Below are 24,348 nucleotides of genomic sequence, written 5' to 3'. Positions count from 1 at the left end.
CAAAAGGTTGTTTGTATGGAAAAACACGAACAAACTTTTTGGCCAACCCAGTACATTCTGAAGGATAGATGAGGGTTAACCTGGAGAGGAGGAAAGAGGATGCCAAGCAACAGTATTAACAGTGAAGATGTGGCTTGTTACAAGAGGGAACTAGTACCAAGTCTCAAAGAGGACCTCTGTTGCTAGAGGCAAAGAGGGAGGGAAGTTGAAGAGGGAGAGAGCCTTCTGGGTGGGTGACCAGGCTAACCTGTTTTGCAGGGCCGTCCTGGTTTACTGGTGTGACAATTAATCACCCTCTTTCACTCTCACAGTGTCCCAGTTTGGGTGATAAATTATATGATAAATGAGTCATGTCAAGGAGTTTGCTCCTTAATATCAAATCAATAGGAAGCCATTGAAAAATTTTAAGCTGTGCAAGGGTGATGTAATCAGATTTGCATTTTGAAATGATGGCTGCCTTGTGGCTATGGATTTGGTAAGTCACAGGGGATGTTAAATTAATGTTTACTAGGAAATGTATCTTTTAGGTTAAATGACTTGTTAAATTTTCTCAATAGCAAGCCAATTCAGGAAAAAAGAAAAATCAGGGAAACACATTTGATGAAGTCAGTTGGTCAGTGGGTAGTGACTGCTGATTTAGTAGCCCCATATAGATGAAGACATTTTATAGTGCATTTAGTTAGAGCCAATGGCCTATTTAGATGTGTTTGCCACATAGTAACATGTTCGTATGCTCCCATAGCTGTGGGTAGTGAGATGACCATAAAATGTTAACTATTGGGATATGCTTTAGCTGGGACTCTGATCATCTAGAATTAGAGTCACAAAATTAGCAAGATGATTTTGTCCCAAAGACTGAAAACTGTATGAGGGCCGGATCACCACTGACCTGTTGACAGTTATATCCCCAGCATGTAGCACTCAGGAAAATCAGCTGAATAACCGAAGAAATGAACTACTCCCCTCCAGCAAGAACTTTGTTTCCTAAAAATCTTAGGTAGAACATTCATAAAGCTCCTTAAACATTTATCCCATTGGCTTAGAGTCTCTGACTGAAGACTGTGGTCAAGATTATAGAGGTAAAAATATTTACCAATAAATCTGAAATGTATTTAAAGAATATATTAATATTTTTTGTTCATGATGAAAGGTCAGTTTGACATAATATTTTGCTTAGGAGTAGAGACGGCAGAATCAGTTTCCATCAAAAAAAATAAAATGAATTAATGCCATGTAGTTTTCATTAAGAGCAAATTTAAAGATGTATCTTCTTCATTCATTTTTTTCCAGCATTCCTATCTGGTAAACAAGAGCCAGGAAGAAAACTTAATTAAAACTGAGCAAGAAGATATTAAAATTGTTATGATATGAAAGAATCAAATCAGATTAACTATTGTCCTGTAAGTAGTTTAGGTGCTATAAATACAGGACATATGCATAAACATTTTTAATAGGATTTAGAACCCTCTAGGAGTATGATAGTAATAAAATGACAGAAACTCATATTCCTTAAATTTGGTCTTTAAAAATTAATGTATTTAAAAGTGTCTCTTCTAAAAAAGAAAACTAAATGTGAAAATCTATCAAAGAGAAAATCTTCAACAATTTGATTAACTACTGGGTTAATATCTAAACTGTGAGAAAATTGCCAACTTTTAGCACCTTTATTAGTTTTCCCTTTCCCGTTATTTATAAAATAACAAATCTTATGTCATAATCTCTGCAGAGTGCCCTCTGTTCTCCCAGTGGTCTCTGAATGTTCATTTCTTCTTGTGCTAACTGCAGTCTGGCTTTCTCTTGAGTGTGCTATAGCACTGGACAGTGCTGGCTGTTTACTCTGTCCTCCACATAACCCTGAACCTGGTGGTGCCCAGGTGTTTTCTTGTTCTTCACTGCTTTTATATAACCACTGTTAATACCTCCCCCCTCAGTGTCCCCCCACCTCCATCCTTCCACCATCCCATCTTTGAAACACATTTTCTCAGATTACAACATCCTATACTACTCAGGGCTGCAGTTTCCCACCATTGCCTTGGTACCCCTACTCATTTATTGTATTATATAAGAGCTGACTTACTATGTTCTCTCCTTCCCCACTTCTAACCATCACTGTCGGTGGCTTTAATTAGTCATGTAGATCGTCTGTGTCACATCCTGGCCTCTCACAAGCTGTCTTCTTCCTTTCAACAATTTTTTCTTCTACTCCAGGGGTCAGCAGACTCTTTCTGTAAAGGACCAAATAGTAAATATTTTCATTTTCATGGCAATAGGGTCTTTGTTGCAACTACTAAACACTGCAGTGCTAGCTTGAAAGTGCCATCGTTAATATATCAACAAATGGACATGGCTGTGTTCCAGTAAAACTTTTATTTACAAAAACAGGTGAAAAGCTGAGCAGGGACTTGAAAGAGATGAGGTAGTGAACCACAGCTGGGGAAAAAGAGTTCCAGGCAGAGGAGACAGCAAGTGCAAAGACTGAAGCAGGAGTTTGCCCTGAGTTCTTTCTCCAAAAGCAGCAAAGAGGCCAGTGTGGATGGAGTGCAGTGAGCCAGGGGAAGAGTGGTGGTAGGACACGCCAGGCAGATAAATGGTGGGGACGGAGATGGACTTTGTGGGACCTCGTAGGCCATGAATAGGATTTTGGCTTTTACTCAGAGTCAGTTGGAGAGCCATTGGAGGGTTCTGAGCAAAGGGGCAATAATCAGATTTTACTCTTAACAGGATTATTCTGGCTGCTGTGGTAAGGAGAATGAGGGGCAGGGTAGAAACTTAGAAAACTTTTTTTCCTTATGTATTTTGAAGGATTTGCTTTCAGATTGGATTTTCGGCATCAGAGAAAAGAGTCAAAATTACACTGAGGTTTTTTATCCTGAGCAACTGGAAAGATATGGAAGACACTGGGGTAGAGCAGGATTTAGGGAGAAGATTGTGAGTTCTTTGGGCTTGTTTGCTCTGAGACGTCTATGAGGCAAGCAAATGCACCAAATGTTTGAGATGTCTGGCACTCATTATAACTTCCTTGATTTCATGATAAACGGGCAATTATTCTTTACTTGAAAAAAAGAACCACTGACCTAGGTGAACTAACTGTTCCATTCAGGGGTTAACGAAAATCATATTACCAGGTACCTGGTGCTTACTGGCACTGACTAGTATACCAGTGCCTGTAGCTATATATATATTAATATCCTTTATTATTCCAGTGATATCCAACTCATGAATAAGTTTATAAATAACTTTTATGTTTTTCCTCGATTTTGAGCCTAAGATTAGAGTATGTTCTTTTTCGTGTGCTTCATGTTTATGTATATTATCCAGAGGAAATAGACTGATATCTTTAAGTACTTTCAGTATAAAAATAGTTATTGAAAAATATTGAGATAACATATTACGGGTACAGTTTTACATTGCATTTTTAATACGTTTTAGTAGAATTTTAAACTCACCTATTTCCTGCTTATGGAGTGAATCAAGTATGGAAAAATACTTTATGCAAGAAGTGAATTTTCAGAAAGGGGTTTGAAAGATGAGAGCATTTGGGCTGATGTATCTCTAGGGAAAATTCAGTTGCAAGTGTTAAGATAATATGGTAGTAAGTTGCAAAGAGAGGATGATCTAATAAGTTTTCTATTTATTCTGTTCTCCAAGCGCTGTTGTCAGAAAAGCAACACATCTGCCCAGTACATTTTTGAAAAGGACTTATTTTTAATTTGTCAAGATAAACATTTTAAGTTTTCTCTCTAGTTATTTGTTAAATACAGATCCAAAATAAAATGAAGTATGTATTAAATTTAAATGTGCTGGAATGTTGAAGAAGGAAAAGTCTTAAATGTAGGGGATTATATTCAACCTTGTATTGATAATAAATGTATTGTTTATTTCCCATACTGTTTATTAGCTATAGTCATCCAGAAATATAGCAATGTAGAAACTTAGAGTTGGAAAGGATCTTATAGGATCCTCGTATAGAATCATGTGACCCAGTGCTTATCAAGCATTTTTCTGTGATCTGTAGTTTTTTTTTAAAAAAGTGTGTAATATATATGTATAAAACTCAAACAAAAGTTTCCCAAAGCTTTAGTGGTTACCTTAAATGTGAAATGCACTTCAGTATATTTTATTCTTATTTTAAATACTGCCATGATCTGCACTTTTAAAAAAAGATCCTTATCTGGTCCATTCTTTGGCATGATACAGACTCCTTCTGTGTGATAGTCCTAGTTTATCATAAATAACATAGCTTTTGATTAATCTTAAAATGTAGTTAAGTACTGTACTGCTTTAATCATTTAATGTGTTGGTTTCTTGCTGATTAAATATGGAGACACCGGAGCAGCCTGATGGGCAATTATCAGCAATAGGGCTTTTCTTTTTGACCCAGATTATAGGAGGCAGAGTGGTAAAATGGTACTGGATTCTACAGTGGGTATTATAGTGATGCTATTCAGGTAAGATCAGAGGAATTACAAATGGCCATTCTTTGTCTACTTCACCAGACACTCTTATACATTTGATACATAGTAGGTAGGTGTGTGCATTTTGTATAAACTCAACAGAAGGACGGTATTAGCTCAAAGCTCTGTTAGGTCCTTATAATTAAAGTACAGTGTGAAAGTGCACCATCTAGAGATTTCTTTAATATGCAAGTCATCTGATGACAATAGCTTCTCTTCCTTTCTTGATATTCCTATTGTTTAAGGATATCCATGAGTAATCTCTGATTAGCTTTATATAAGTATTAGAAGATGGAATAGCAGAAAGATATGGCAAGAGGAGAGAAAATGAAGAAAGTTGGAATCACTTTTTCAAATACATAAAATAAATGATATTGATGCAGAATTGAAAGAGGAAAAATTTTTTAAATAAAGGAAACTTGAAATGATTACTAACTTTTCCAAGAAGTGAAAGTGTGCAACAAGATAATCTCAAATTATTTTTCAAAGAAAACAAAGAATATTTCTAGATATTATTTGGTTTAGTAATAAGTCTGTAATTTCCTGGCACATATATAATTTTATTAAAAATGAGCAGGAAAGCCTATTAAAAGAACTATCCATTTACTTGTCTATTTCATTAAACATCTCTGAAATTCTATATTTAGTCATTTATGACTTCCATGCAAAAGAAATTGATTGTTCTCTCATGTTCTTTTGGTGTCATGTGATCAGTGTCAAACTATATGGTGGCCATATAGTTTGCAGTTATTAGTCATTTCTCCTCACTTTTACCATCTTCCTAGATTGTAATTCTCCCAAGTAATAGATATTTTGTCCAGCCAGAAGCTCCTCTGAATAATATGAGCTTGTAAATAGATCTGGACTGTTAGAAAACATTGTGATTTCTTCTAGTCAGCCCTGAATGTTACTAACCTGATACTGTAGATAATGAAGCTAATCTAAACTGGATTTAGGATTAGCTTCAGGAAATGAGGTGATAATTTGAGAATAAGAATGGAGATCATGGTCAACGGAGTTGATATGCTTTGACTTTCATGATTGATCTTGTGTTCCAGTGGCTTTTTTTGTGTATTTTTAGAATAGTTTTAAAATTAACATGGGTGACATTCCCCACTGAATTTTCATGTAATAATTATGTTTGCTTTTTTCAGAAAGTTCTTAACTTTAATAACTTTTTCATATTAGCAATGAATTGCTTTTAAATATAATTTAATGTTAATTAATATTAAGTTTACAAAGATTTTCTTGTCACTTCAGAAAAAATATTTGAAATGTTATTGAAACAATTTTTTGATTTCTGGTACTAAAGTTATTTTCATTTTTGAGTAGTGGATAGTGGCTTATTTGGTATTTATTAATGGGTCATATCGCTCAGTATATTGTCAAAATATGTATCTCTTATGCAACTTTAGAAATTTATATATTCAAATATCTAAAATTAGAACAAACTGTAGTTTCTGTGTCTGATCAGTTTGCCCTAGACAGCTAAGTCAAATTTCCAAACTTTTTATGCCCAAATTTTAAAAGTTTCTTGTTAAGACAAGTAAAGAAAATCAAAGTATAAATGCTATAATACTATGGACTTTGACAACAATAACAACAAAAGAAATATCTATATATCTTTATCTGCTTATCTTTCTACTTAATTTAAAATAAAATAAACTATATATGCATGGCTTCATATTTCAAAGAAATAGAGTGCATATATTTTTCAAATACACACAACCTAAAATAGTATTTTTATACTGGGGAGACTTTTAAAATGGTGTTGTTTTATTAAATGTATTACTCATGTTATAAGAAATAGGGATTAAGCAAAACAAAGCATCTATGCAGGTTTACCTTCAGTTTTCTAGAAATGTTAGTTTTATTTTGAGTTTGGTTTTCAGTGCTTCTTTGTTTTCTATCTGAAAAGTTTTCTCTCCAGAAATGACCAGCTTTGTCACAAAAGAGCCAGGAGTAATGGTTGAGGTGAAATTTCTCTCTAGAGTGTTGCCATTTGGCTGTTACAATGTCTGAAACTAGTAAATATATATATATAATATATAATATAATATATATATAAAATATAATATATATATTAAATATATATATATTAAATAGATAAATAAATATATATATTTAAGTTAACAAATGAACTCAACGTTGGCATCCCTCTTTTTCGAAGGCTTGGCATGTTGCATGGCCTAACTTGGCTAATGCTTGCTCTAGCTGTGAAATATAATTAACTGCTGATGAGAATATAAAAAGTATCTGACTTAAAAGCTGCCATATTCACATCCCAGTATGTGAATCAAACCCAACTACCTCAATCCTTGCAACACAGCCAACTAAAAATGCAAAATCTACCTCATTTATAACCAGGAGTATTGCTTAGAGCTGAGAACCAGTGATTATAATGCAATACAATCTGTTCTGTATGAATTACTCTGTTAGTATTATGATAACACTGGCAGCATTGCCCTACTATGTTTAGTTTCAGGGATTTATACTAACTCTGTCATTCAAGAGAGAGAGGAAAACGATTAGGCCTTGGGTCAGCTAAACTTTGGAAATATTTTAGCCTCAGAAACACCTTTTTCCCCATTATAAATCTCATACTTAATGCCTTAGAATTTAAATGTTTATCCTAGATAACTGTTACACTGTTTAGGTTTATAAAAATGTGTACGTATTTATCCCAAGTAAAGATGATGCTAGTTTTTTTCCACTGTATCATAACAAAATTTATTCAGAATTAATCTTACCTGGTCAAATGGCTGGTTAGAAACAGTGGAGGTTATTTTAGAATGGTGTGATGAAAAAGAATTGAACTTGGTCAGATGGTTTTTATTTTTAACCATTATCATGTACTTGCTGACAAAATGCTTTTGTGAAACTGGTTTTGACCCAAAACAATGTATGTGCTTGATTATCAGGCTTGAGCAACTCTTGACTTGTTCAAAGAATAACTTACTTCCAAATGATGATGAATTCCAAGTATTAATAAGGTAGTGGTAGTCAAACTAAGAAAATTTTATTCCAGCTATAACCAGAAATTAGTACTGCTTCTCCACTTGGACCTGAAATATCCACCTCTGTTTAGCTCTATAACTCTGATCTGAAAACCTGAGATCTCATCTCCAATTGAAGATTTTACCTTGAGACAATGTGAGAAAAAAGTGGTCACTTCCTCCAGCTCACATTGTGATTTTTGCTTTTCATTTTAACTTTGATAGTATAGAAATCCACCTTATTTTCACAGAGTAACTGTCTGAGTTCTTCAAGTAGCCATACCATTATTTGAACGCGTTTAAACACAGGTTGTGTTACAGCTGCTCAATGAGATATCTGTGAGTCTGTGTCATATAAGAAAGCCAGTGAGTTCCTTACTGTGCTGAATGACTGTGCAGAAGACTCATCATTGAGCTAAACTTTTGATTTTCTTTGGTGGCATAAGTTTAAGCAAAGGTAGCAGGCAAATTAAACACATGACTGCAATGTAAGCACACCGCAGTGTCCCTCTCCTCATCTTTAGTGTCACTCTGAATTTATGGATGAAGCACGTGACCTCTGATACTGGCAAATTGAAGAATACCCTTCACACAAGTAAAGTTACAGGAGAATTGTTTGCATAGCAATCATTTTGTTTCAGACATAAGTATACTGAGCTTTGATGAAAATGTTTGTCTAAAGAGTGGGAAGAATGCCTAGCTCCTGGTATAGTAAATGCTCAAAACCAATTTTACGAAAGACTGTCTACTATTTGCCAAGTCTCTGTGAGGGATGCAAAGACTTATGAAATATGGTTCCTGTTTGATAGTGTTGATGAGAAAGAAACTCTGTGTCCTGAAGAAAGGACAGGTATTAGAGTTTGTTAATAAAAGTAAAATAGGCTGCATCCATGAATTCAAGGGTGACACTATGAGAAACAAATAAGATGAGAGGGATGCTGCAGCGTGTTTACATTCCGCGTGCTCTAGAGACAAATAGAGGAGCTCAGACTGAGCTGCAGTGGCCACACTCCCAGGTGCCTGCATTATGGGCCCCCTTCTCATGTTCATGGTAACAGAAAACTCACACTTTACAAATGATAATCCATAATTATAGGTGAAGCAAAAGCCTCTCTTTCTCTACTTTGGAGAAATTTCTGGAGAGGAATTCAGAAAAGATTTTAATAGTGAGCCAAGGATGATATCTGAAGGGGATGGAATTGGATTGTAAAGAATGGACATTCTGTTATGTCTGTGACCTTGGGAATGTCATGGGTACTGCAAACGCCCTTTGTGGATTATAGTAGCTTGTGTGACCATCTAAGTGTTCTTTTGAATCCACATTTTCCATATGGTGGTCATCACTGCATGGGGAAAGTACTAAGGACAGGTCATAGTAGAAATCATGATCCTTTTTTGGTGACTTTTCAAAAGCATTTGTGTCCTATGAGTTTGTTGCTTTTCTTGGCCTCCGTTGCTCCCAGTGAAGGCCAAGCCCCTCTAAGTGATTGGATACTTAGGAAGTTTACCATCTAAGGGAGTCAGGGGGCTTAGGCAAAAATAAATAGCAGAAAAAAAACGTAAGTGAGTTTTGCATGTGTGGTTATTTTGCAGTAAACAATGAGTACTTTAAATTCAGAAGAGAGAAACTTTGGTTTTGGCTAGTTATCACTGAACGTTTAGCTCACTGGAAAATCTAGAGTAGCGTTAATATGCTTAATACTAAATCTATTAAAGTAGATTATTTTATTAAAAGCTCTAGCTGTACATTTTTGGCTGATGATTTGGTAAATAGATTTTGGTGACTTGCTCTTAGAGGTAGCATAATAAAAACTGTTTTGGCTGGCTGGGGAGTGCTATATAGAAATTTCCCAGAAAAAAGGGAGAGTAAGAGGCATGGAGTCCATTTACTAGACTCTTAAGACTCTAGGATAATAGCAAAAGGAATGACAAGGAAGAGACTCTCAGTGGAAGAATTGCTAGAGCCTGGTAACTTTGGACATATGGAGATATAGCAATTATTGACTTTTATTTAGTTTTGGCGTGGCAATACGCGAATTATTTTACTTGTATTGTTGTATTTAATATTCTCAACCGTTTTATAAAATATAAGTACTGTTATCATTACAAGTTAATTAATTTGCTTAAGATCACACAGTTAATAATTATCAGAACCAGAACTTAAACCTTGGGTCTGTCTGAACCGAAGCCCTGCTATAAAGGATGCTGACTCATCAGAAGCTAAAATAGTGTTGCTAACATTTTAATTTAGGAGACAGATGCCTATTAAAAGTCTTGGCTTAATGTTGATTGTTGGCATACATATAACACAAACTTTCTTCTCTTTTTCCTTTTTTCTTTTGTTTTAGTGCGACTTCACGACAGCATATCGGAAGAGGGCTTCCATTACTTGGTGTTTGATTTGTAAGTACAACATACTTTGTGTTTGTTTATTTTTGCTGTCTATTTGAAGATCTTGAATTAAGGATGATTTTTCTCCAAGTTACAGTCCAAATTAATGACCCTTTAATATTTTTAAATGTTCTTCAAATTACATTCAACTCTAATTCTTTTGAAATGAGGTGAATGCTCAGCATTGTTTATTTAAAATTTAAGTTAATCTTCATAAGGGAAACAGTTATGAGTCTGTTTCCTTTGGGATTGTTCATTGTGATATCATAAGTAGTTCTCAGTTTTACCTTGGGGTACAAAGACGGCTGATTATACATAAGCATAATTTTCCATTGAATTTTTTTGAAGTGTTTGTAACTTATTATCTTATATAAAAAGAAGGCTCATGGACCCTTGAGGTTGGTTAATTCAGGGGTTCAACAACATCATCAAACTCCCATCTTTTAGCCCAGCTCACTGGCTTTGTTCTCAGACTGGCATGGTTCAAATTATTACATGGAGACATGGTAATTTATAGTGGAAGACATTGTCTCTCTTTTTTTTTTTTAAGAATGAAAAATTCACCTAGTAAGCCTCCCAATAATCATCTCATTGACCAGGGCTAGGTCACATGCCTACCCCTCGCCAATCACTGGCAAGGAGAATGGAGTCACCAAGATTGACTTAGACTAATCAGGATTTATAAACCAAGGTTCTATCAATAAGAATGAAGGGAAAACAGTGCTCTTGGGGAGCAGGCCACAGCATCCCCTCTGGCTGGATGGGATATAGTGATACAGGCCATACGCATTGCTGCTAGGGGTTAAATAAGGATACACTTTCTGAAAATAAAATTGATACTCCATATCAAAAATGTCCATTTCATTTAACTTAGTAATTTTCCTTCTCAGAACAAAGTACATGGAAAGTATTACCCTAAATTCAGGTAAAGTTTATACTGAAAGCTGTTTATTGCATTGTCCTTTATAGTGGAAAAAAAAAAGAAAACCAACTTATAAATCCAATAATGGGGAATCAGTTGCATAATTACAGTACATTCATATGATGGACTACTCTCTAGCATTTAATGTGATATTTGGGGAATAGATAAGAAAAAAATTATTATTTCATGTAAAATGTGTCTAATGACAGGTTAGTACTAAGTTTGGTTAATTCAGCCCTCCAATGATGTCATTAAGAAACCAAGTTCATTCCATCTTTCTCTCTGTTCTTTGTAGTATGTGGGTATGTCCTCACCCTCAGGTTCCCCTTAATGTCCTCAAGTTTGCTGCCTCATTTTTAGATATCACAGTGACTTCCAAAGTCAGAAGAAAAGGAAACATTAATCCCATTGCATATATTTTTATTTATAGGGAAAACCTTTCCCAGCAGTCCCTCAGAAGATAGCTGATAATGAATTATTGTTTAGAATTGCTTCTCATGCACATGTCTGAACCAAGTAGTAGTAAAGGGAATAGAATTATAGCAGTTGGCTTTGACCAATCATAAATTCAATCTGTAGCAGGAAGGGAAGTCTTGCCTGTTGGATAGGCAACCAAACATGTCTGCCATATTGGTGATCCACATACTTGCTAGAGAATAGAGACTAAATCTCTGGATACGCACAGTCCTGCTGCACAAGGTTCTTTCCACAGTCACGTTCCATTCATGTCTTGTTCATGTGGCTGTAGGTTGGCAACACTCCAAGTTGCACTAGTTCTTCTTTTCAAGTCTTTCTCAAAGCTCATATTTTTACTTTTACCGTTGTTCTTTCTTCCTTCTTGATGTTCCAGCATTCCTTCTTTTATGATTTCCTTTCTTTAAGAATTTCCTGTAGCCATTCTTTTAGAGTATAGATGTGCTAGCAACAGATTCTGTTTTCCTTTTCTGAGACTGTCTTGATTTCCTCTTCATTTGTGAAGGATATTTTTGCTAGATATAAAGCTCTAGGTTGACAGTAATTTTCTTTCAATGTTGGGCCAATTCCTTCTGGATTCTTTTGTTTTTCATGAGAAATCTTCTATCATTCTAATTGCTTATCCCCTAAAGATAAGGTATTATTTCTCTCTGGCTGCTTTAAAAAATGTACCTTTGTCTATAGTTTTTAGAAGTTTGACTATGGTGTGTCTTGCCTTGAATTTCTTAGAGTTTATCTTATTTGATATTCACTTAATCTCTTGAGTATGTAGATTTATGCCAAACTTAGAAGATTTTTAGACATTGTTTCTTTGATTGCTTTTTCAGCCTCACTTTCTCTTCTCCTTCTGGAACCCTGAGGACATGAATGTTAGATCTTTTGTTATAGTCGCATAAGTCCCTGAGGCTCTGTTCAATTTTTTAAAAATTTATTTTATTTCTTTTGTTCAGATTGGGTAATTTATATTCTCCAAGTTCACATATCCTTTCCTCAGTTTTTTTCCATTCTGCTGTTGAGCTCATCGATTGAGTTTTTAAAATTTTATTAGTTACTGTGTTTTTATCAGCTCTACCATTGACTTTTGGTTGTTTGGTGTATCCTCTATTCCTTTGTTGAGACTTCCTACTTTTTTTTCATTTAAGTGTGTTCATAATTGTTCGCTGAAGCATTTTTATTATGGCTGATTAAAAAACCTGTCAGGTAATTCCAACAGCACTGTCATCTTTATATTGGTATCTGTTCATTGTTTTTTCTCATTCATATTGTGATTATCCTGATTCTTGGTATGATGAGTGATTTTGTATTATATCCTGGACATTTTGGGTATTATGAGACTCTGAATTTAATTTAAATCATCTTTTTAACAGTCCTCCTCTGATATCACAATGGCAGGGGTGAGGAGGTGCCATCTTATTACTGACAGGTGGGGGTAGAAGCGCAGGTTTCCTACTCAACCCCAATTGACACCCCTGGGAAGTGCCTCTTTACTGCTGTGCAGGGCTGAGAGCACAGGGTTTTGGTTTTTTGTGGTTTTTTTTCTCTTTATTTAGTGAGAGAAATGCCCCCACCCCATTTTTTTAGACATGTTGTGATTTCTTGATAGGTCTAATTTGTCAGATCTCCTTTACAGTATAATCAAGCGTATGGCATTATACACTGGGATATGTCCTTCATGCTGTGATGAATACTAGAATAAAAAAACACTTTTGCTAATGCTCATTACCTAAACCACCATTCAGAACTGGGTTTATTTTTTAATTTAATTTATTTATTTTTAAAATATTCATCTTATTTATTTATTTTTATTGAGGCATAGTTGATTTGCAATATTATATTAGTTTTAGGTATACAGATGGTGATTCAGTATTTTTATAGATTATACTCCATTAAAAGTTATTACAAGATAATGGCTGTAATTCCCTGTGCTATACAGTATATCCTGTTGCTTATCTATTTTACACGTAGTAGTTTGTATCTCTTAATTCCAAACCCCTAATTTGCCCCTCCGCCTTCCCTCTCCACTTTGGCTAATTGGGTTTAATCACAGCTCAGTCAGAGAGAAAAAATTTTTTCTCTGCCCTCTTATGTTCAATGCATGAAGGCATGTGAGTTAAACTAAGAAAAGATAGTGATTAACAGGAGAAAAGGCACAACATTTTTATTAATATTTATGTGCACATGAGCTCACAGCAAAGACATGAAATTGAAAGAAGCAATTAGACTCAGGGTGTCAACTCCTTGTCTTAGATGGTAAGAATTGCTTAGATGGAAGCAGACACCTTCCTCAAAGGGAAATTTATGTCCTGCTTTTAGGCAGATTAAGGGCGTGGAGTAGAGAATTCTTCCTGTATTTGCTGATTCTCACTTGCCTTTAGCTCAATATAATCCTTATGCCAAAGTGGCATATTTTGGCAGGGCATATTCTGATCCCCTTCAGCTCCAAAAAGCAATTCAGTGTTAGGCCAAATATAAAAGAAAGAGGCATCCTTCTTCCCATGCCATGCCGCTTTTCCACAGTCATCAAGTTATTTATATCCATGTTTTACATTTTATAGATTTTTAAAGGTAAGATTTCCTTACTAAATGGAGGGAATGATAAGAATCACATTATTTAGAATAAAGTTTATTTTTAAAGTGCACCATTTTTTAAAAAATTCAGCACTTAGTAATTGGTGCAGAACATATAAAGAAAGCATTTCATGTGAAAACAAAATAAGATTTTCAATTACGGTGGATCATATCTGAAGCAATGATATTTGTTTGTGCTATTAATGTCTCTGAAACCAAAATGTAGAGTTTACGTTTGAACCATAGTAACATGAAATCTGCTGTTATTTTGAAATCTGTTGCAATTATTCTTCAATGTTTAAAGTTTAAGAGGAGAGTTATCAGTAATTCTCATCAAAATGCTTTTCCAGTAAATGAGATTAATAAACTAGTTAAACACAATCCAGTAAAGCACTCAGCTTTAGAGACAGTTGGAAATCAATGGCTAAAAGTGTAGATTTTCAATAACTAAAAAGAGATTATAACAAATATAAATAAATAATTCCTCTAAATTATTTAATTGTGGTGGTGGTATTCTAGGAAGAAGAAAAGTAAGTAGCTTTAGAAAAATGCACGTTTTAAACATAGTTAAGAAAAGTATGATCTTAAAGATATCAATGAAATACTCATGGAAAAATTGGAAGTCACTTTGCCAATCAGTTCCAAGATAAAATAACTACTTGAATTCCTGAAGAAGGAATGTTCTCTGTGTTTGTCCTTTTGATGATGGTTTTGGCAATGTGGTACTTGTGCATACTTCCTGTGGAATGTCAGCTATTCAGAATCTAATGGGAAGTTCTATTTTTATAGGTGTGTTGAGTCTTCTTCTAATGGAATTCTTTCCTTTTCTAAAAAGCAAAACAGAAGGGGCCATGAGTTCTATGAAAAAAAAAAAGGTGTCTTTTTGTTACTTTTAATTTATATTTTTTATTCAGATATCTATCCACTGTTTCCAACTACAAAGCGTTAATAGTCAATTTTGCAAATAGACTCAGGAATCAGTGGGAAAGGCCTGCATGAAAGCAAAGATATCTTCACAGCGAATATTGAACTGCCTGATTTTTTAGAATCATTTTTGTCAAGGTCTGTGCCTAGAAGGGTTTTTAAACACATCTCAGCAACTCCGGGAGGCAAAAGATGTGGATTTATCTGAAATCTAGCAGAAGATAAGACAGTGAAGTAATGGAGCTAGAATTACAGTCCTCAAGGGAGGAGCCTAAAGGCAGAGCCATTGGCCTTAGGAAATAAAGCAGATCCAGTCCATTTCTAGGACTGATAGGAAAAAAGGCCTTGACAAGGGCAGTCATTTGAATATGACATGTATATTTCAGGATCTATATGTCAGAGAAGATCTGTATGATGTGCTTGTTGGGTGAATGTACACAATGACGTGTAGATATATCACACTTTAAGTAAATGTGTAAGAGAATGACACTTGGGTTGAATTTTGGGAATCTCAATAGGGAACTAAAATAGACTAGATTAAGGCTCAATGGAAAGCATGCTGACCCAGAATGAAAAGATTTGAGTTTCAGTCTCAAAGCTACCCAGGGCTAAACATTGAACAGTATCTTTTCTCTAAGCCTTATTTTTCTCAAAGAGAATGAGGCCATGGGTACAGATGAAAAATTTGTTAGACATCTCTCAAATTCTTTTCTGTTCTATGAAGCCAGGATGTTATTCACATCAATTTGAGATTTCTGATAGAATTAATGGGACTCCTGGTACCATTTTTAAATACTAGAAAATTTCTCACGAGTCTAAAGTATTGGAGAAAATGCTATTATTACGTCTTTAAAAAGAACATATTTTTTTTCTCTAGCAAAGTCATATCTTGGTATGTGAAGTATTTCTTTTTTTCTTCTGTTTTAAAGTGTTTGTGTTTTTTTCCCAAATAAGAAATTCCATTCGTCAAATATGTGATAGGCGCCTACTAAAAGCAAGACACTTTGCCTAATGTTTTAAGGGGGAAAAAAAAAGCAATGTTTCTGAGCATTTTAAAATAAATGCCCCATTTGGGTAAATTCAGAAAGCAGTACCCTGAGAGAATCTGCTGTGCTTCCTCCTCCGGCCCCATTTTATCATATTTCTAGCAGCCAGAAGGCCTGGTCAAGTTGCATGTTTTGTGCTTATTGTTAGGAAAACATGTTGAGTTTTCTTTTTTACAAATTTGAAATTATAATACTAAAAATACTTTTTCAAAATACACTCCTTGGACTGGGGAGCCGATAGTTATATTGGTAATATTAGGGCTAAAGGATAAGTCAGACACCATCCTGTTTCAAAGATCTTATAGTTTAGCTAGGGGCTTAGATGCCTTCAAAATATCTGTGGTGTAGACCTAGTGTGGTAAAAGCTGTAAGAGTTATACAGGGGATTGGGAAAGTGAGGCAACCTTCATTCAGTCAGGGATATCAGGAAACAGTGGGAAGAACTGAAGCTGAGGCAGGCATAATTATGTCCTTGGGGATATTTCTTCATTCAGCGAATAAACACTTGGTATGTACTCACTCTGTACCAGGCGCTGCAGATAAGCAGATTGAAGGGAAGGTGAATGACCATTTTTTGCCTTCAAAAAAACATAATGAAATGTTATGTTATGGCATCTTTTTACCTACTAGAATATTTGGTTATATAACCAACAGGTCAGCAGCATTTACATAACACAAATATAACAAGTTTCACAGTGTCTGTGAAAACATCTGGTATGTGCGCCTAGTAACTCGGTCATCTTTATGGCAATTTAGTAAAATTCTTCTATTATGCTGATGATGCTCTCCTGTATTACACAAGGTATGTATATTCCAGTGATTATTAATTCTTTTGGGAGGTGGAGGCCTAGTATGTTTTTTTTCTGAATGCCTTTTGCTTATTATTTACAGCAAATTTTATCTGTCTTAAAACCTACCAAGTGTAATATTTCCTTTAATTTATATCACCAAACATTGTAGTTAACAAACAGTAGTAGCAAAAATAATTTTACACTCAGATCAGAATGTGAAAGCACAGTATTGAAGACTATTTACTGTTGCAAGATAGTACTTGAGCACAAGTCTCTAGGTTAAACTCCTGTCAAGAGAAAGAAAACTAAATCAAGTGCTGTGGTATTTTGCTATGTACACGGATTGGAGCAAAGAGAGATTAGATTGGAGGTGGTGAACCCAGTTAGAAGGTGGCTGCACTAACATCCAGGTAGATGATAGTCCCTGAAGTACATAAGGTGTTGGTAGGAATAAAGTAAAAAGGTACAGTCGGCCCTCCATATCCTCAGGTCCCACACCCACGAACCAACCATAGATCAAAAATATTTGAGAAAAGAAAAATTCCAAAGTTCCAAAAAGCAAAACTTGAATTTACTGAAGCTGGCAACTATTGACGTAGCATTTGCATTGTATTAGGTGTTATAGGTAATCAAGAGATGGTTTAAAGTATAAGGGGGGGTATGCGTATAGTATAAGATCATACTGTACCATTTTATATAAGGAACTTGAGCATCCTTGGATTTTAATAGTGGCTGGGGATCCCCACGGATGCTGAGGGATGACTGTATAATCTGTCTGAAAATAATTTTTAGAACAAAGTTGTCTGCGGAATTTTGCTGTTAGTTGGCAATTTATGTGCAAGAAACAGTTAATCTACTTAAAATGGAGGATATTTTAAATAACAAAGAAACCCTGGATGCTGTAAAGATACTGCATTTCTTATTTGTTTTTAAAAACAATTTCGTTTGAATCAAAACATCTTGGCTGTTGTTAAAATGAAATTTAATGTCCATTACAGTGGAAAGCTATAAATCTAGAACTGTAGAAGTTCACAGTTGGGAAAATACAGGTTTCACAATGTTATACTAAATAATTTCAGTGTTGTATTTGTTAGAGAATTAATAAAATGGTAATGAATATGTTACAAGCATACAAAGCATGAACTTTGCTTTATTGTGCTTCACAGAGACTGCATTTTTTACAAATTGAAGGTTTGTGGTAACCCTGCATCCAGCAAGTTTATCAGTCCCCTTTTTTCCTAACAACATTTGCTCACTCTATATGTCTGTGTCACATTTTGATAATTCTCAAAATATTTCATAACCCTCGACCAGCAAAAAAGATTATGTCTTGCTGAAGGCTCAGGTGATGGTTAGCATTTTTTTTAGCAATGAAGTATTTTTTTAAATTAAGGTATGTACTTTTTTTTTTTTAGACATAATGCTATTGGACACTTAATAGACTACAGGATAGTGTAAACATAACTTCTACATGCACTGGGAAACAAAAAATTCGTGTGACTTACTTTATTGTGATATTCACTTTATATTGGTGGTCTGGAACCGAGCCTGCAGTATCTTGGAGGTATGCCTGTGCATTTTTTAAGAAAAAAACATTTTAAATGACTATGACATCCTGTACTTTTAATAGAAAGGGGTAGAGATACTCATATCCTTTTGATTCTTTTCTGAGTAAAAGGCAAAATTAACATTCAACTTTTCTCATGTATTATGGTGCTGCTCCAAGGTGGCAAAGTCAACCCTTTCACCCACACATCATAGTTCTTTTATGTTAACAAACACTTTCAGTTTGAGTGGGATAAGATATAACCTCATCTCATGAGTACTCTTTAGCTGACAACCTACAGGAGGAAAGAGGCTCTTCAAGATGAATACCATCTGATGGCTTCTTTAGAATTATTGTCAGGTATAATTGTCTTAAATTCCAGAGGCCCAATTTCTGTTTCATTTGTTCACTTTAGTAATTTTCATTCTTTAATATAAATCTGGATTTCTTGATATTATATCAATTCCCATATTTGTCTTTATGAAGTAAGGAGAAAATGTTATGTAATTTAGGCCTTTGGAAACATTTAAACAATTTCTTTAAACTTTTACACTTCTAATAAACTTTATTTTTTTAGAGGAGTTTTGGGTTCAAAGCAAAACTGAGCAGAAATTTCTGAGAATTCCCAAATACCCCCATCCCCACACATGCACAGCCTTGGCGCTGTTGACTTCCTACACCACAGTGATCTATTTGTTTCAGTTGATGAATCTACATTGACCCATCATTATTACCCGAAGTCCATAGTTTACATTAGGGTTTACTCTTGGTATTGTACATTGACTGGGTTTTTACAAATGTATGATAACATGTATCCACCATTGTAGTTTAATACAGAATAATTTCATTATCTTAAAAATCCTCTCTGCTCCAATTATTTATCTCACCCTTCTCTCTAACTAGAAACAACTAATCGTTTCACTGTCTCCATAGTTTTGCCTTTTCCAGAATGTCAAAGTTGGAATCATACAGTATGTAACCTTTTCAGATTGGCTTCTTCCACTTAGCTGTATATGTTTATGTTTTCTCCATGTTTTTCATGGCTCGATAGTTCATATCTTTTTAGCACTGACTAATAATCCATTCCCTGGATGAGCCACGGTTTGTTTATACACTAACCTACTGAAGGATATCTTGGTTGCTTCTGAGTTTGGGCTATGAATAAAGTTGCTGTAAACATGTATGTGCAGGTTTTTGTGTGGACTTAAGTTTTCAACTCCTTTGGGTAAATACCAAGGAGCACAATTGCTGGATTATATGGTAAGAGTATATTTAGTCGTATAAGAAACTGCCAAACTGTCTTTTAAAGTGGCTGTATCATTTTTCATTCCCATCAGCAATGAATGAGAGTTTCTGTTGCTCCACATCCTGCCAGTATTTAGTGTTGTCAGTGTTTTGGACTTTGGCCACACTAATAGATTTATAGCAGTTATCTCATTTTTTTTTTAATTTTATTTTTTTTTATACAGCAGGTTCTTATTAGTTATCTATTTTATACATATTAGTGTATATATGTCAATCCCAATCTCCCAATTCATACCACCATCACCACCACCACCACCCCCCACTTTCCCCCCTTGGTGTTCATAAGTTTGTTCTCTACATCTGTGTCTATTTCTGCCTTGCAGACTGGTTCATCTGTACCATTTTTCTAGATTCCACATATATGCGTTAATATATGATATGTATTTTTCTCTTTCGGACTTACTTCACTCTGTGTGACAGTCTCTAGGTCCATCCACATCTCTACAAGTGACCCAATTTCGTTCCTTTTTATGGCTGAGTTATATTCCATTGTGTATATGTACCACATCTTCTTTATCCATTCTTCTGTTGATGGGCATTTAGGTTGCTTCCATGACCTGGCTATTGTAAATAGTGCTGCAGTGAACACTGGGGTGCATGTGTCTTTTTGAATTATGGTTTTCTCAGGGTATATGCCCAGTAGTGGGATTGCTGGGTCATATGGTAATTCTATTTTTAGTTTTTTAAGGAACCTCCATACTGCTCTCCATAGTGGCTGTACCAATTTACATTCCCATGGTTTTCTCATTTTAATTCGCAATTGCCTAGTGACATATGGTGTGGAGCATCTTTTCATATGCTTATGTGCCATCTGCATATCTTCTTTGGTGAGGTATCCTTCAGATTTTTTGCCTATTTTTGAATCAGATTGTTCATTTTCTTATTGTTCAGTTTTAAGAATTCTTTTTTTTTTTTTTAATTTTTAAAATTTATTTATTTATTTATGGCTGTGTTGGGTCTTCGTTTCTGTGCGAGGGCTTTCTCTAGTTGTGGCAAGCGGGGGCCACTCTTCATCGCGGTGCGCGGACCTCTCATTATTGCGGCCTCTCTTGCTGTGGAGCACAGGCTCCAGATGCGCAGGCTCAGTAATTGTGGCTCACGGGCCTAGCTGTTCTACGGCATGTGGGATCTTCCCAGACCAGGGCTCGAACCTGTGTCCCCTGCCTTAGCAGGCAGATTCTCAACCACTGCGCCACGAGGGAAGCCCTTTAAGAATTCTTTGTGTAGTTTGGATAACAGTTCTTTATCAGATGTCTTTGTAAATATTTTTTTTCCAGTCTATAACCTGTCTTCTCATTTCTTGACAGTGTCTTTTGCAGAGCAGAATTTTTAAATTTTAATCAAGTTCACATTATCAATTCTTTCTTTCATAGATCGTGCCTTTGATGTTGTACTTAAAAGTCATCCCCATGTCCAAGATCATCTAGATATTCTCCTATGTTATCGTCCAGGATTTTTATGGTTTTAATTATATAGTTATAGTTTTACATTTAGGTCTGTGATTCACTTTGAGTTAGTTTTTGTGAAGGGTGTAATGTCTGGATTTAGGGGTTTTTTTAAATTTTGTTTTTAATATGTACCTGTTCCAGCATCATTTATTGAAGAGTCTCTCTTTTCTCCGTTGTATTTCCATTGCTCCTTTGTCAAAGATGAGAGACTATATTTATATGGGTTCATTTCTGGGCTTTCTATTCCATACAATTAATCAGTTTGTTTATTCTTTCATTAATACCACACTTTTTTGATTACTGTAGCTTTATAGTAAGTCTTGAAGTCAGATGGTATCCATCCTTCATCTTTGTTCTTCTCTTTAAATATTGTGTTGGTATTCTTGGTCTTTTGGCTCTCCACATGAACTTTAGAATCAGGTGGTTGATATCCACAAAAAGACTTGCTGAGATTTTGATTGGGATTATGTTGATCGAGTTGATAAGAACTGTCATCTTGACCTCCTACTCATTGACAAGGAATAGCTCTCCATTTATTTAGTTATTTTTTTGAGATATTTCATCAGAGTTTTGTAGTTTTCCTCATATAGATCTTTTACATATTTTGTTAGACTTACACCTAAGTATTTCATTTTTAGGGAGGGTAATGTAAATGGTAATGTGTTTTTAATATAAATTTCACTTGGTCATTTCTGGCACATAGGAAACCTGTAGACTTTTGTATATTAACCTTGTATCCTGCAGTTTGTGATAACTGCTTATTTCCAGGAGTTTTGTTGTCAATTCTTTAGGATTTTTATGCATAGACCATCATGTCATCTGTGAATAATGACCATTTTATTTATTCCTTCTCAATTTGTATACCTTTTGTTTCCTTTTCTTATCTGACTGCATTAACTAGGACTTCTAGTTTGATGTTGGAAACGCATGATGAAAGGGGACATCTTTGCCTTGTTCCTGATCTTAGTGGGAAAGCTTCATGTTTCTCACTATTAAATATGATGTTAGCTTATGGTATTTTGTAGATGTTCTTTATGAAGTTGGGGAACTGTTCTAGTTTACTGAGAGTTACTCTCATGAATGGATATTGACTTTTGTCAAATGATTTTTCTACATCAACTGATATGATCATGTGATTTTTCTATTTTTGCCTATTTTGATGTTATTGATAGATAACATTGATTTTCAAATGTTAAACCAGCCTTGCATACCTGAAATAAATTTCTTTTGCTCATGGTGTATAATTCTTTTTATACATAGTCATATTCAGTTTGCTAATATTTTGTTGAGGATTTTTGTATCTATGTTCGTGAGGGATATTGGTGTATAATTTTTCCTTCTTATAGTGCCTTTATCTGGTTTTGGTTTTAGAGCAATGGTGGCCTTATAGAATGTTTTGCAGTGTGTTCACTCTGCTTCTGTTTTCTGCTTCATATTGTGAAGAATTGGTATCATTTATTCCTTAAGTGTTTGGTATAATTTACCAGTTAATCCATTTGGGCCTGGTGCTTTCTGTTTTGGAAGGTTATTAATTATTGATTCAATTTCTTTAATAGATATGCCTATTCAGGTTGTCTATTTCTTCTTGTGCAATTTTGGCAGATTGTGTCTTTCAAGGAATTGGTCCATTTCATCTGGGTTATCAAATATGTGGGCATAGAGTTATTCATAATAATCCTTTATTATCCTTTTAATGTCCATGGTATCTATAGTAATGTCTCCTCCTTCATTTCTAATATTAATAATTTATGTCTTCTCTCTTTTTTTCTTAATTAGCCTGGCTAGAGACTTATCCATTTCATTGATCTTTTCAAAGAACTAGCTTTTTTTGCTATTGTTGACTTCCTCTATTGATTTCCTGTTTTCATTTTTATTGATTTCTGCTCTAATTTTTATTATTTCTTTTGTTCTGCTTACTTTGGATTTAATTTGCTCTTCTTTTTCTTTCTACTAGTGGAAGCTTAGCATATTAATTTGATATCTTTCTTCCTTTCTAATATGTGCATTCAGTGCTATACATTTCCCTATATGTAGCTCATCCCACAAATTTTGATATGTTATTGTTTCATTTTCATTTAATTCAAAATATTTTTAAATTTCTTTTGTGATTTCTTCATTGACTTATGTGTTGTTTAATCTCCTAGTATTCTGGATCCTTCAGTTTTCTTTCTGTTGTTGATTTCTTGTTTAATTCCATGTGCTCTGAGGGTAGACCTTGTTTGATTTCTAATCTTTTAAACTTGTTAAGGTGTGTTTTATGACCCAGAGTGTCATCTATCTTGGTGAATGTTCCATATGAGCTGGAGAAGAATGTGTATTCTGCTGTTGTTTATACAGAAGTATAAGTATAGAAGTCATCTATAGATCTCAATTATAGATCTATACATGTAGTCTATAGATCTCAATTATATCCAGTTGATTTATGGTGCTCTTGAGTTCAACTATGTTCTTAGTGATTTTCTGCCTGCTAGATCAGTCCATTTCTGATAGACGGGTGCTGAAGTCTCCAGCTACAGTAGTAGATTCACCTATTTTTTCTTACAGTTCTACCAGTGTTTGCCTTATGTATTTTGATGTTGTATTGTTAGGCACATGCACATTAAGAATTGTTACATATTCTTGGAGTATTGACCCCTTTGTCATTAAGTGATGCCCCTCTTTTTCTCTGATAATTTTCCTTGCCCTGAAGTCTGCTCTGTCTATTATTAATATAGCTACTCTCACTTTCTTTTTAGTAGTGTTAGCATGACATATAATTCTCCATTCTTTTAGTCTTAATCTAAGTATGTCTTTATAATTACAATGAATTTCTTTCTGACAGCATATAGTTGGGTCTTGTTTTTTGATCCACTCTGACAATCTCTTTTCATGTATTTAGTTCATTGATGTTTAAAGTGATTATTGATATAGTTGGATTAATATCTACCATATTTGTTACTGTTTTCTATTTGCTTCCCTTGTTCTTTGTTATTGTTGTTACCATCCACCTTTTTTTTTTTTTTGAAGTTTCTATTGGCATTTCCTCAAGCTCAGAGATTCTTTCCTCACCTGGGTCCAGTGTACTAAGGAGCTCATCAGTGGCATTCTTCATTACTGTTACAGTGTTTTCTTTTTTATCCTGGATTTCCTTTTTGATTCTTTCTCAGAATTTTCATCTTTCTGCTTACATTACCCATCTGTTCTTGCATGTTGTCTACTTTTTCCATTAATCTCCTTAACATATTAATCATAGTTTTAAAATTCCTGGTCTAATAATTCTAACATTCCTGCCATATCTGATTCTGGCTCTGATGCATGTTAAGTTTCTTCAAAGTGTGCTTTTTGCCTTTTGGTATGTCTTGTAATTTTTTGTTGAAAGATGGACATAATGTACTGGGTAAAAGGAACCGTGGTTAGTAGGCCTTTAGTAATGTATTGGTAAGGTGTTGGGGGAGGGGAAGCGTTCTGCAGTCCTATGATTAGGTTTCAGTCTTTTGGTGAGCC

The 24,348-nt window shown here is 34.7% G+C and overlaps 1 protein-coding gene across 17 annotated transcripts in view; it reads left to right on the top strand.

The window, feature by feature from the left end:
- CAMK2D (calcium/calmodulin dependent protein kinase II delta) overlaps positions 1–24,348 on the top strand; it is a 285,667-nt gene that overhangs the window by 124,980 nt on the left and 136,339 nt on the right. For all 17 annotated transcript variants that reach the window (XM_082389668.1, XM_082389669.1, XM_082389674.1 and 14 more), the window contains one exon: positions 9,799–9,853. In XM_082389668.1, the coding sequence (XP_082245794.1) occupies positions 9,799–9,853 (55 nt within the window). The remainder of the gene's footprint in view (positions 1–9,798; positions 9,854–24,348) is intronic.

Source organism: Balaenoptera borealis (genome assembly GCF_965194805.1).
Source record: "Balaenoptera borealis genome assembly, chromosome: 4".
Classification (NCBI taxonomy): domain Eukaryota; kingdom Metazoa; phylum Chordata; class Mammalia; order Artiodactyla; family Balaenopteridae; genus Balaenoptera; species Balaenoptera borealis.
Note: the sequence above shows the minus strand (reverse complement) of the source record. Positions and strands in the feature narration are given on the sequence as shown.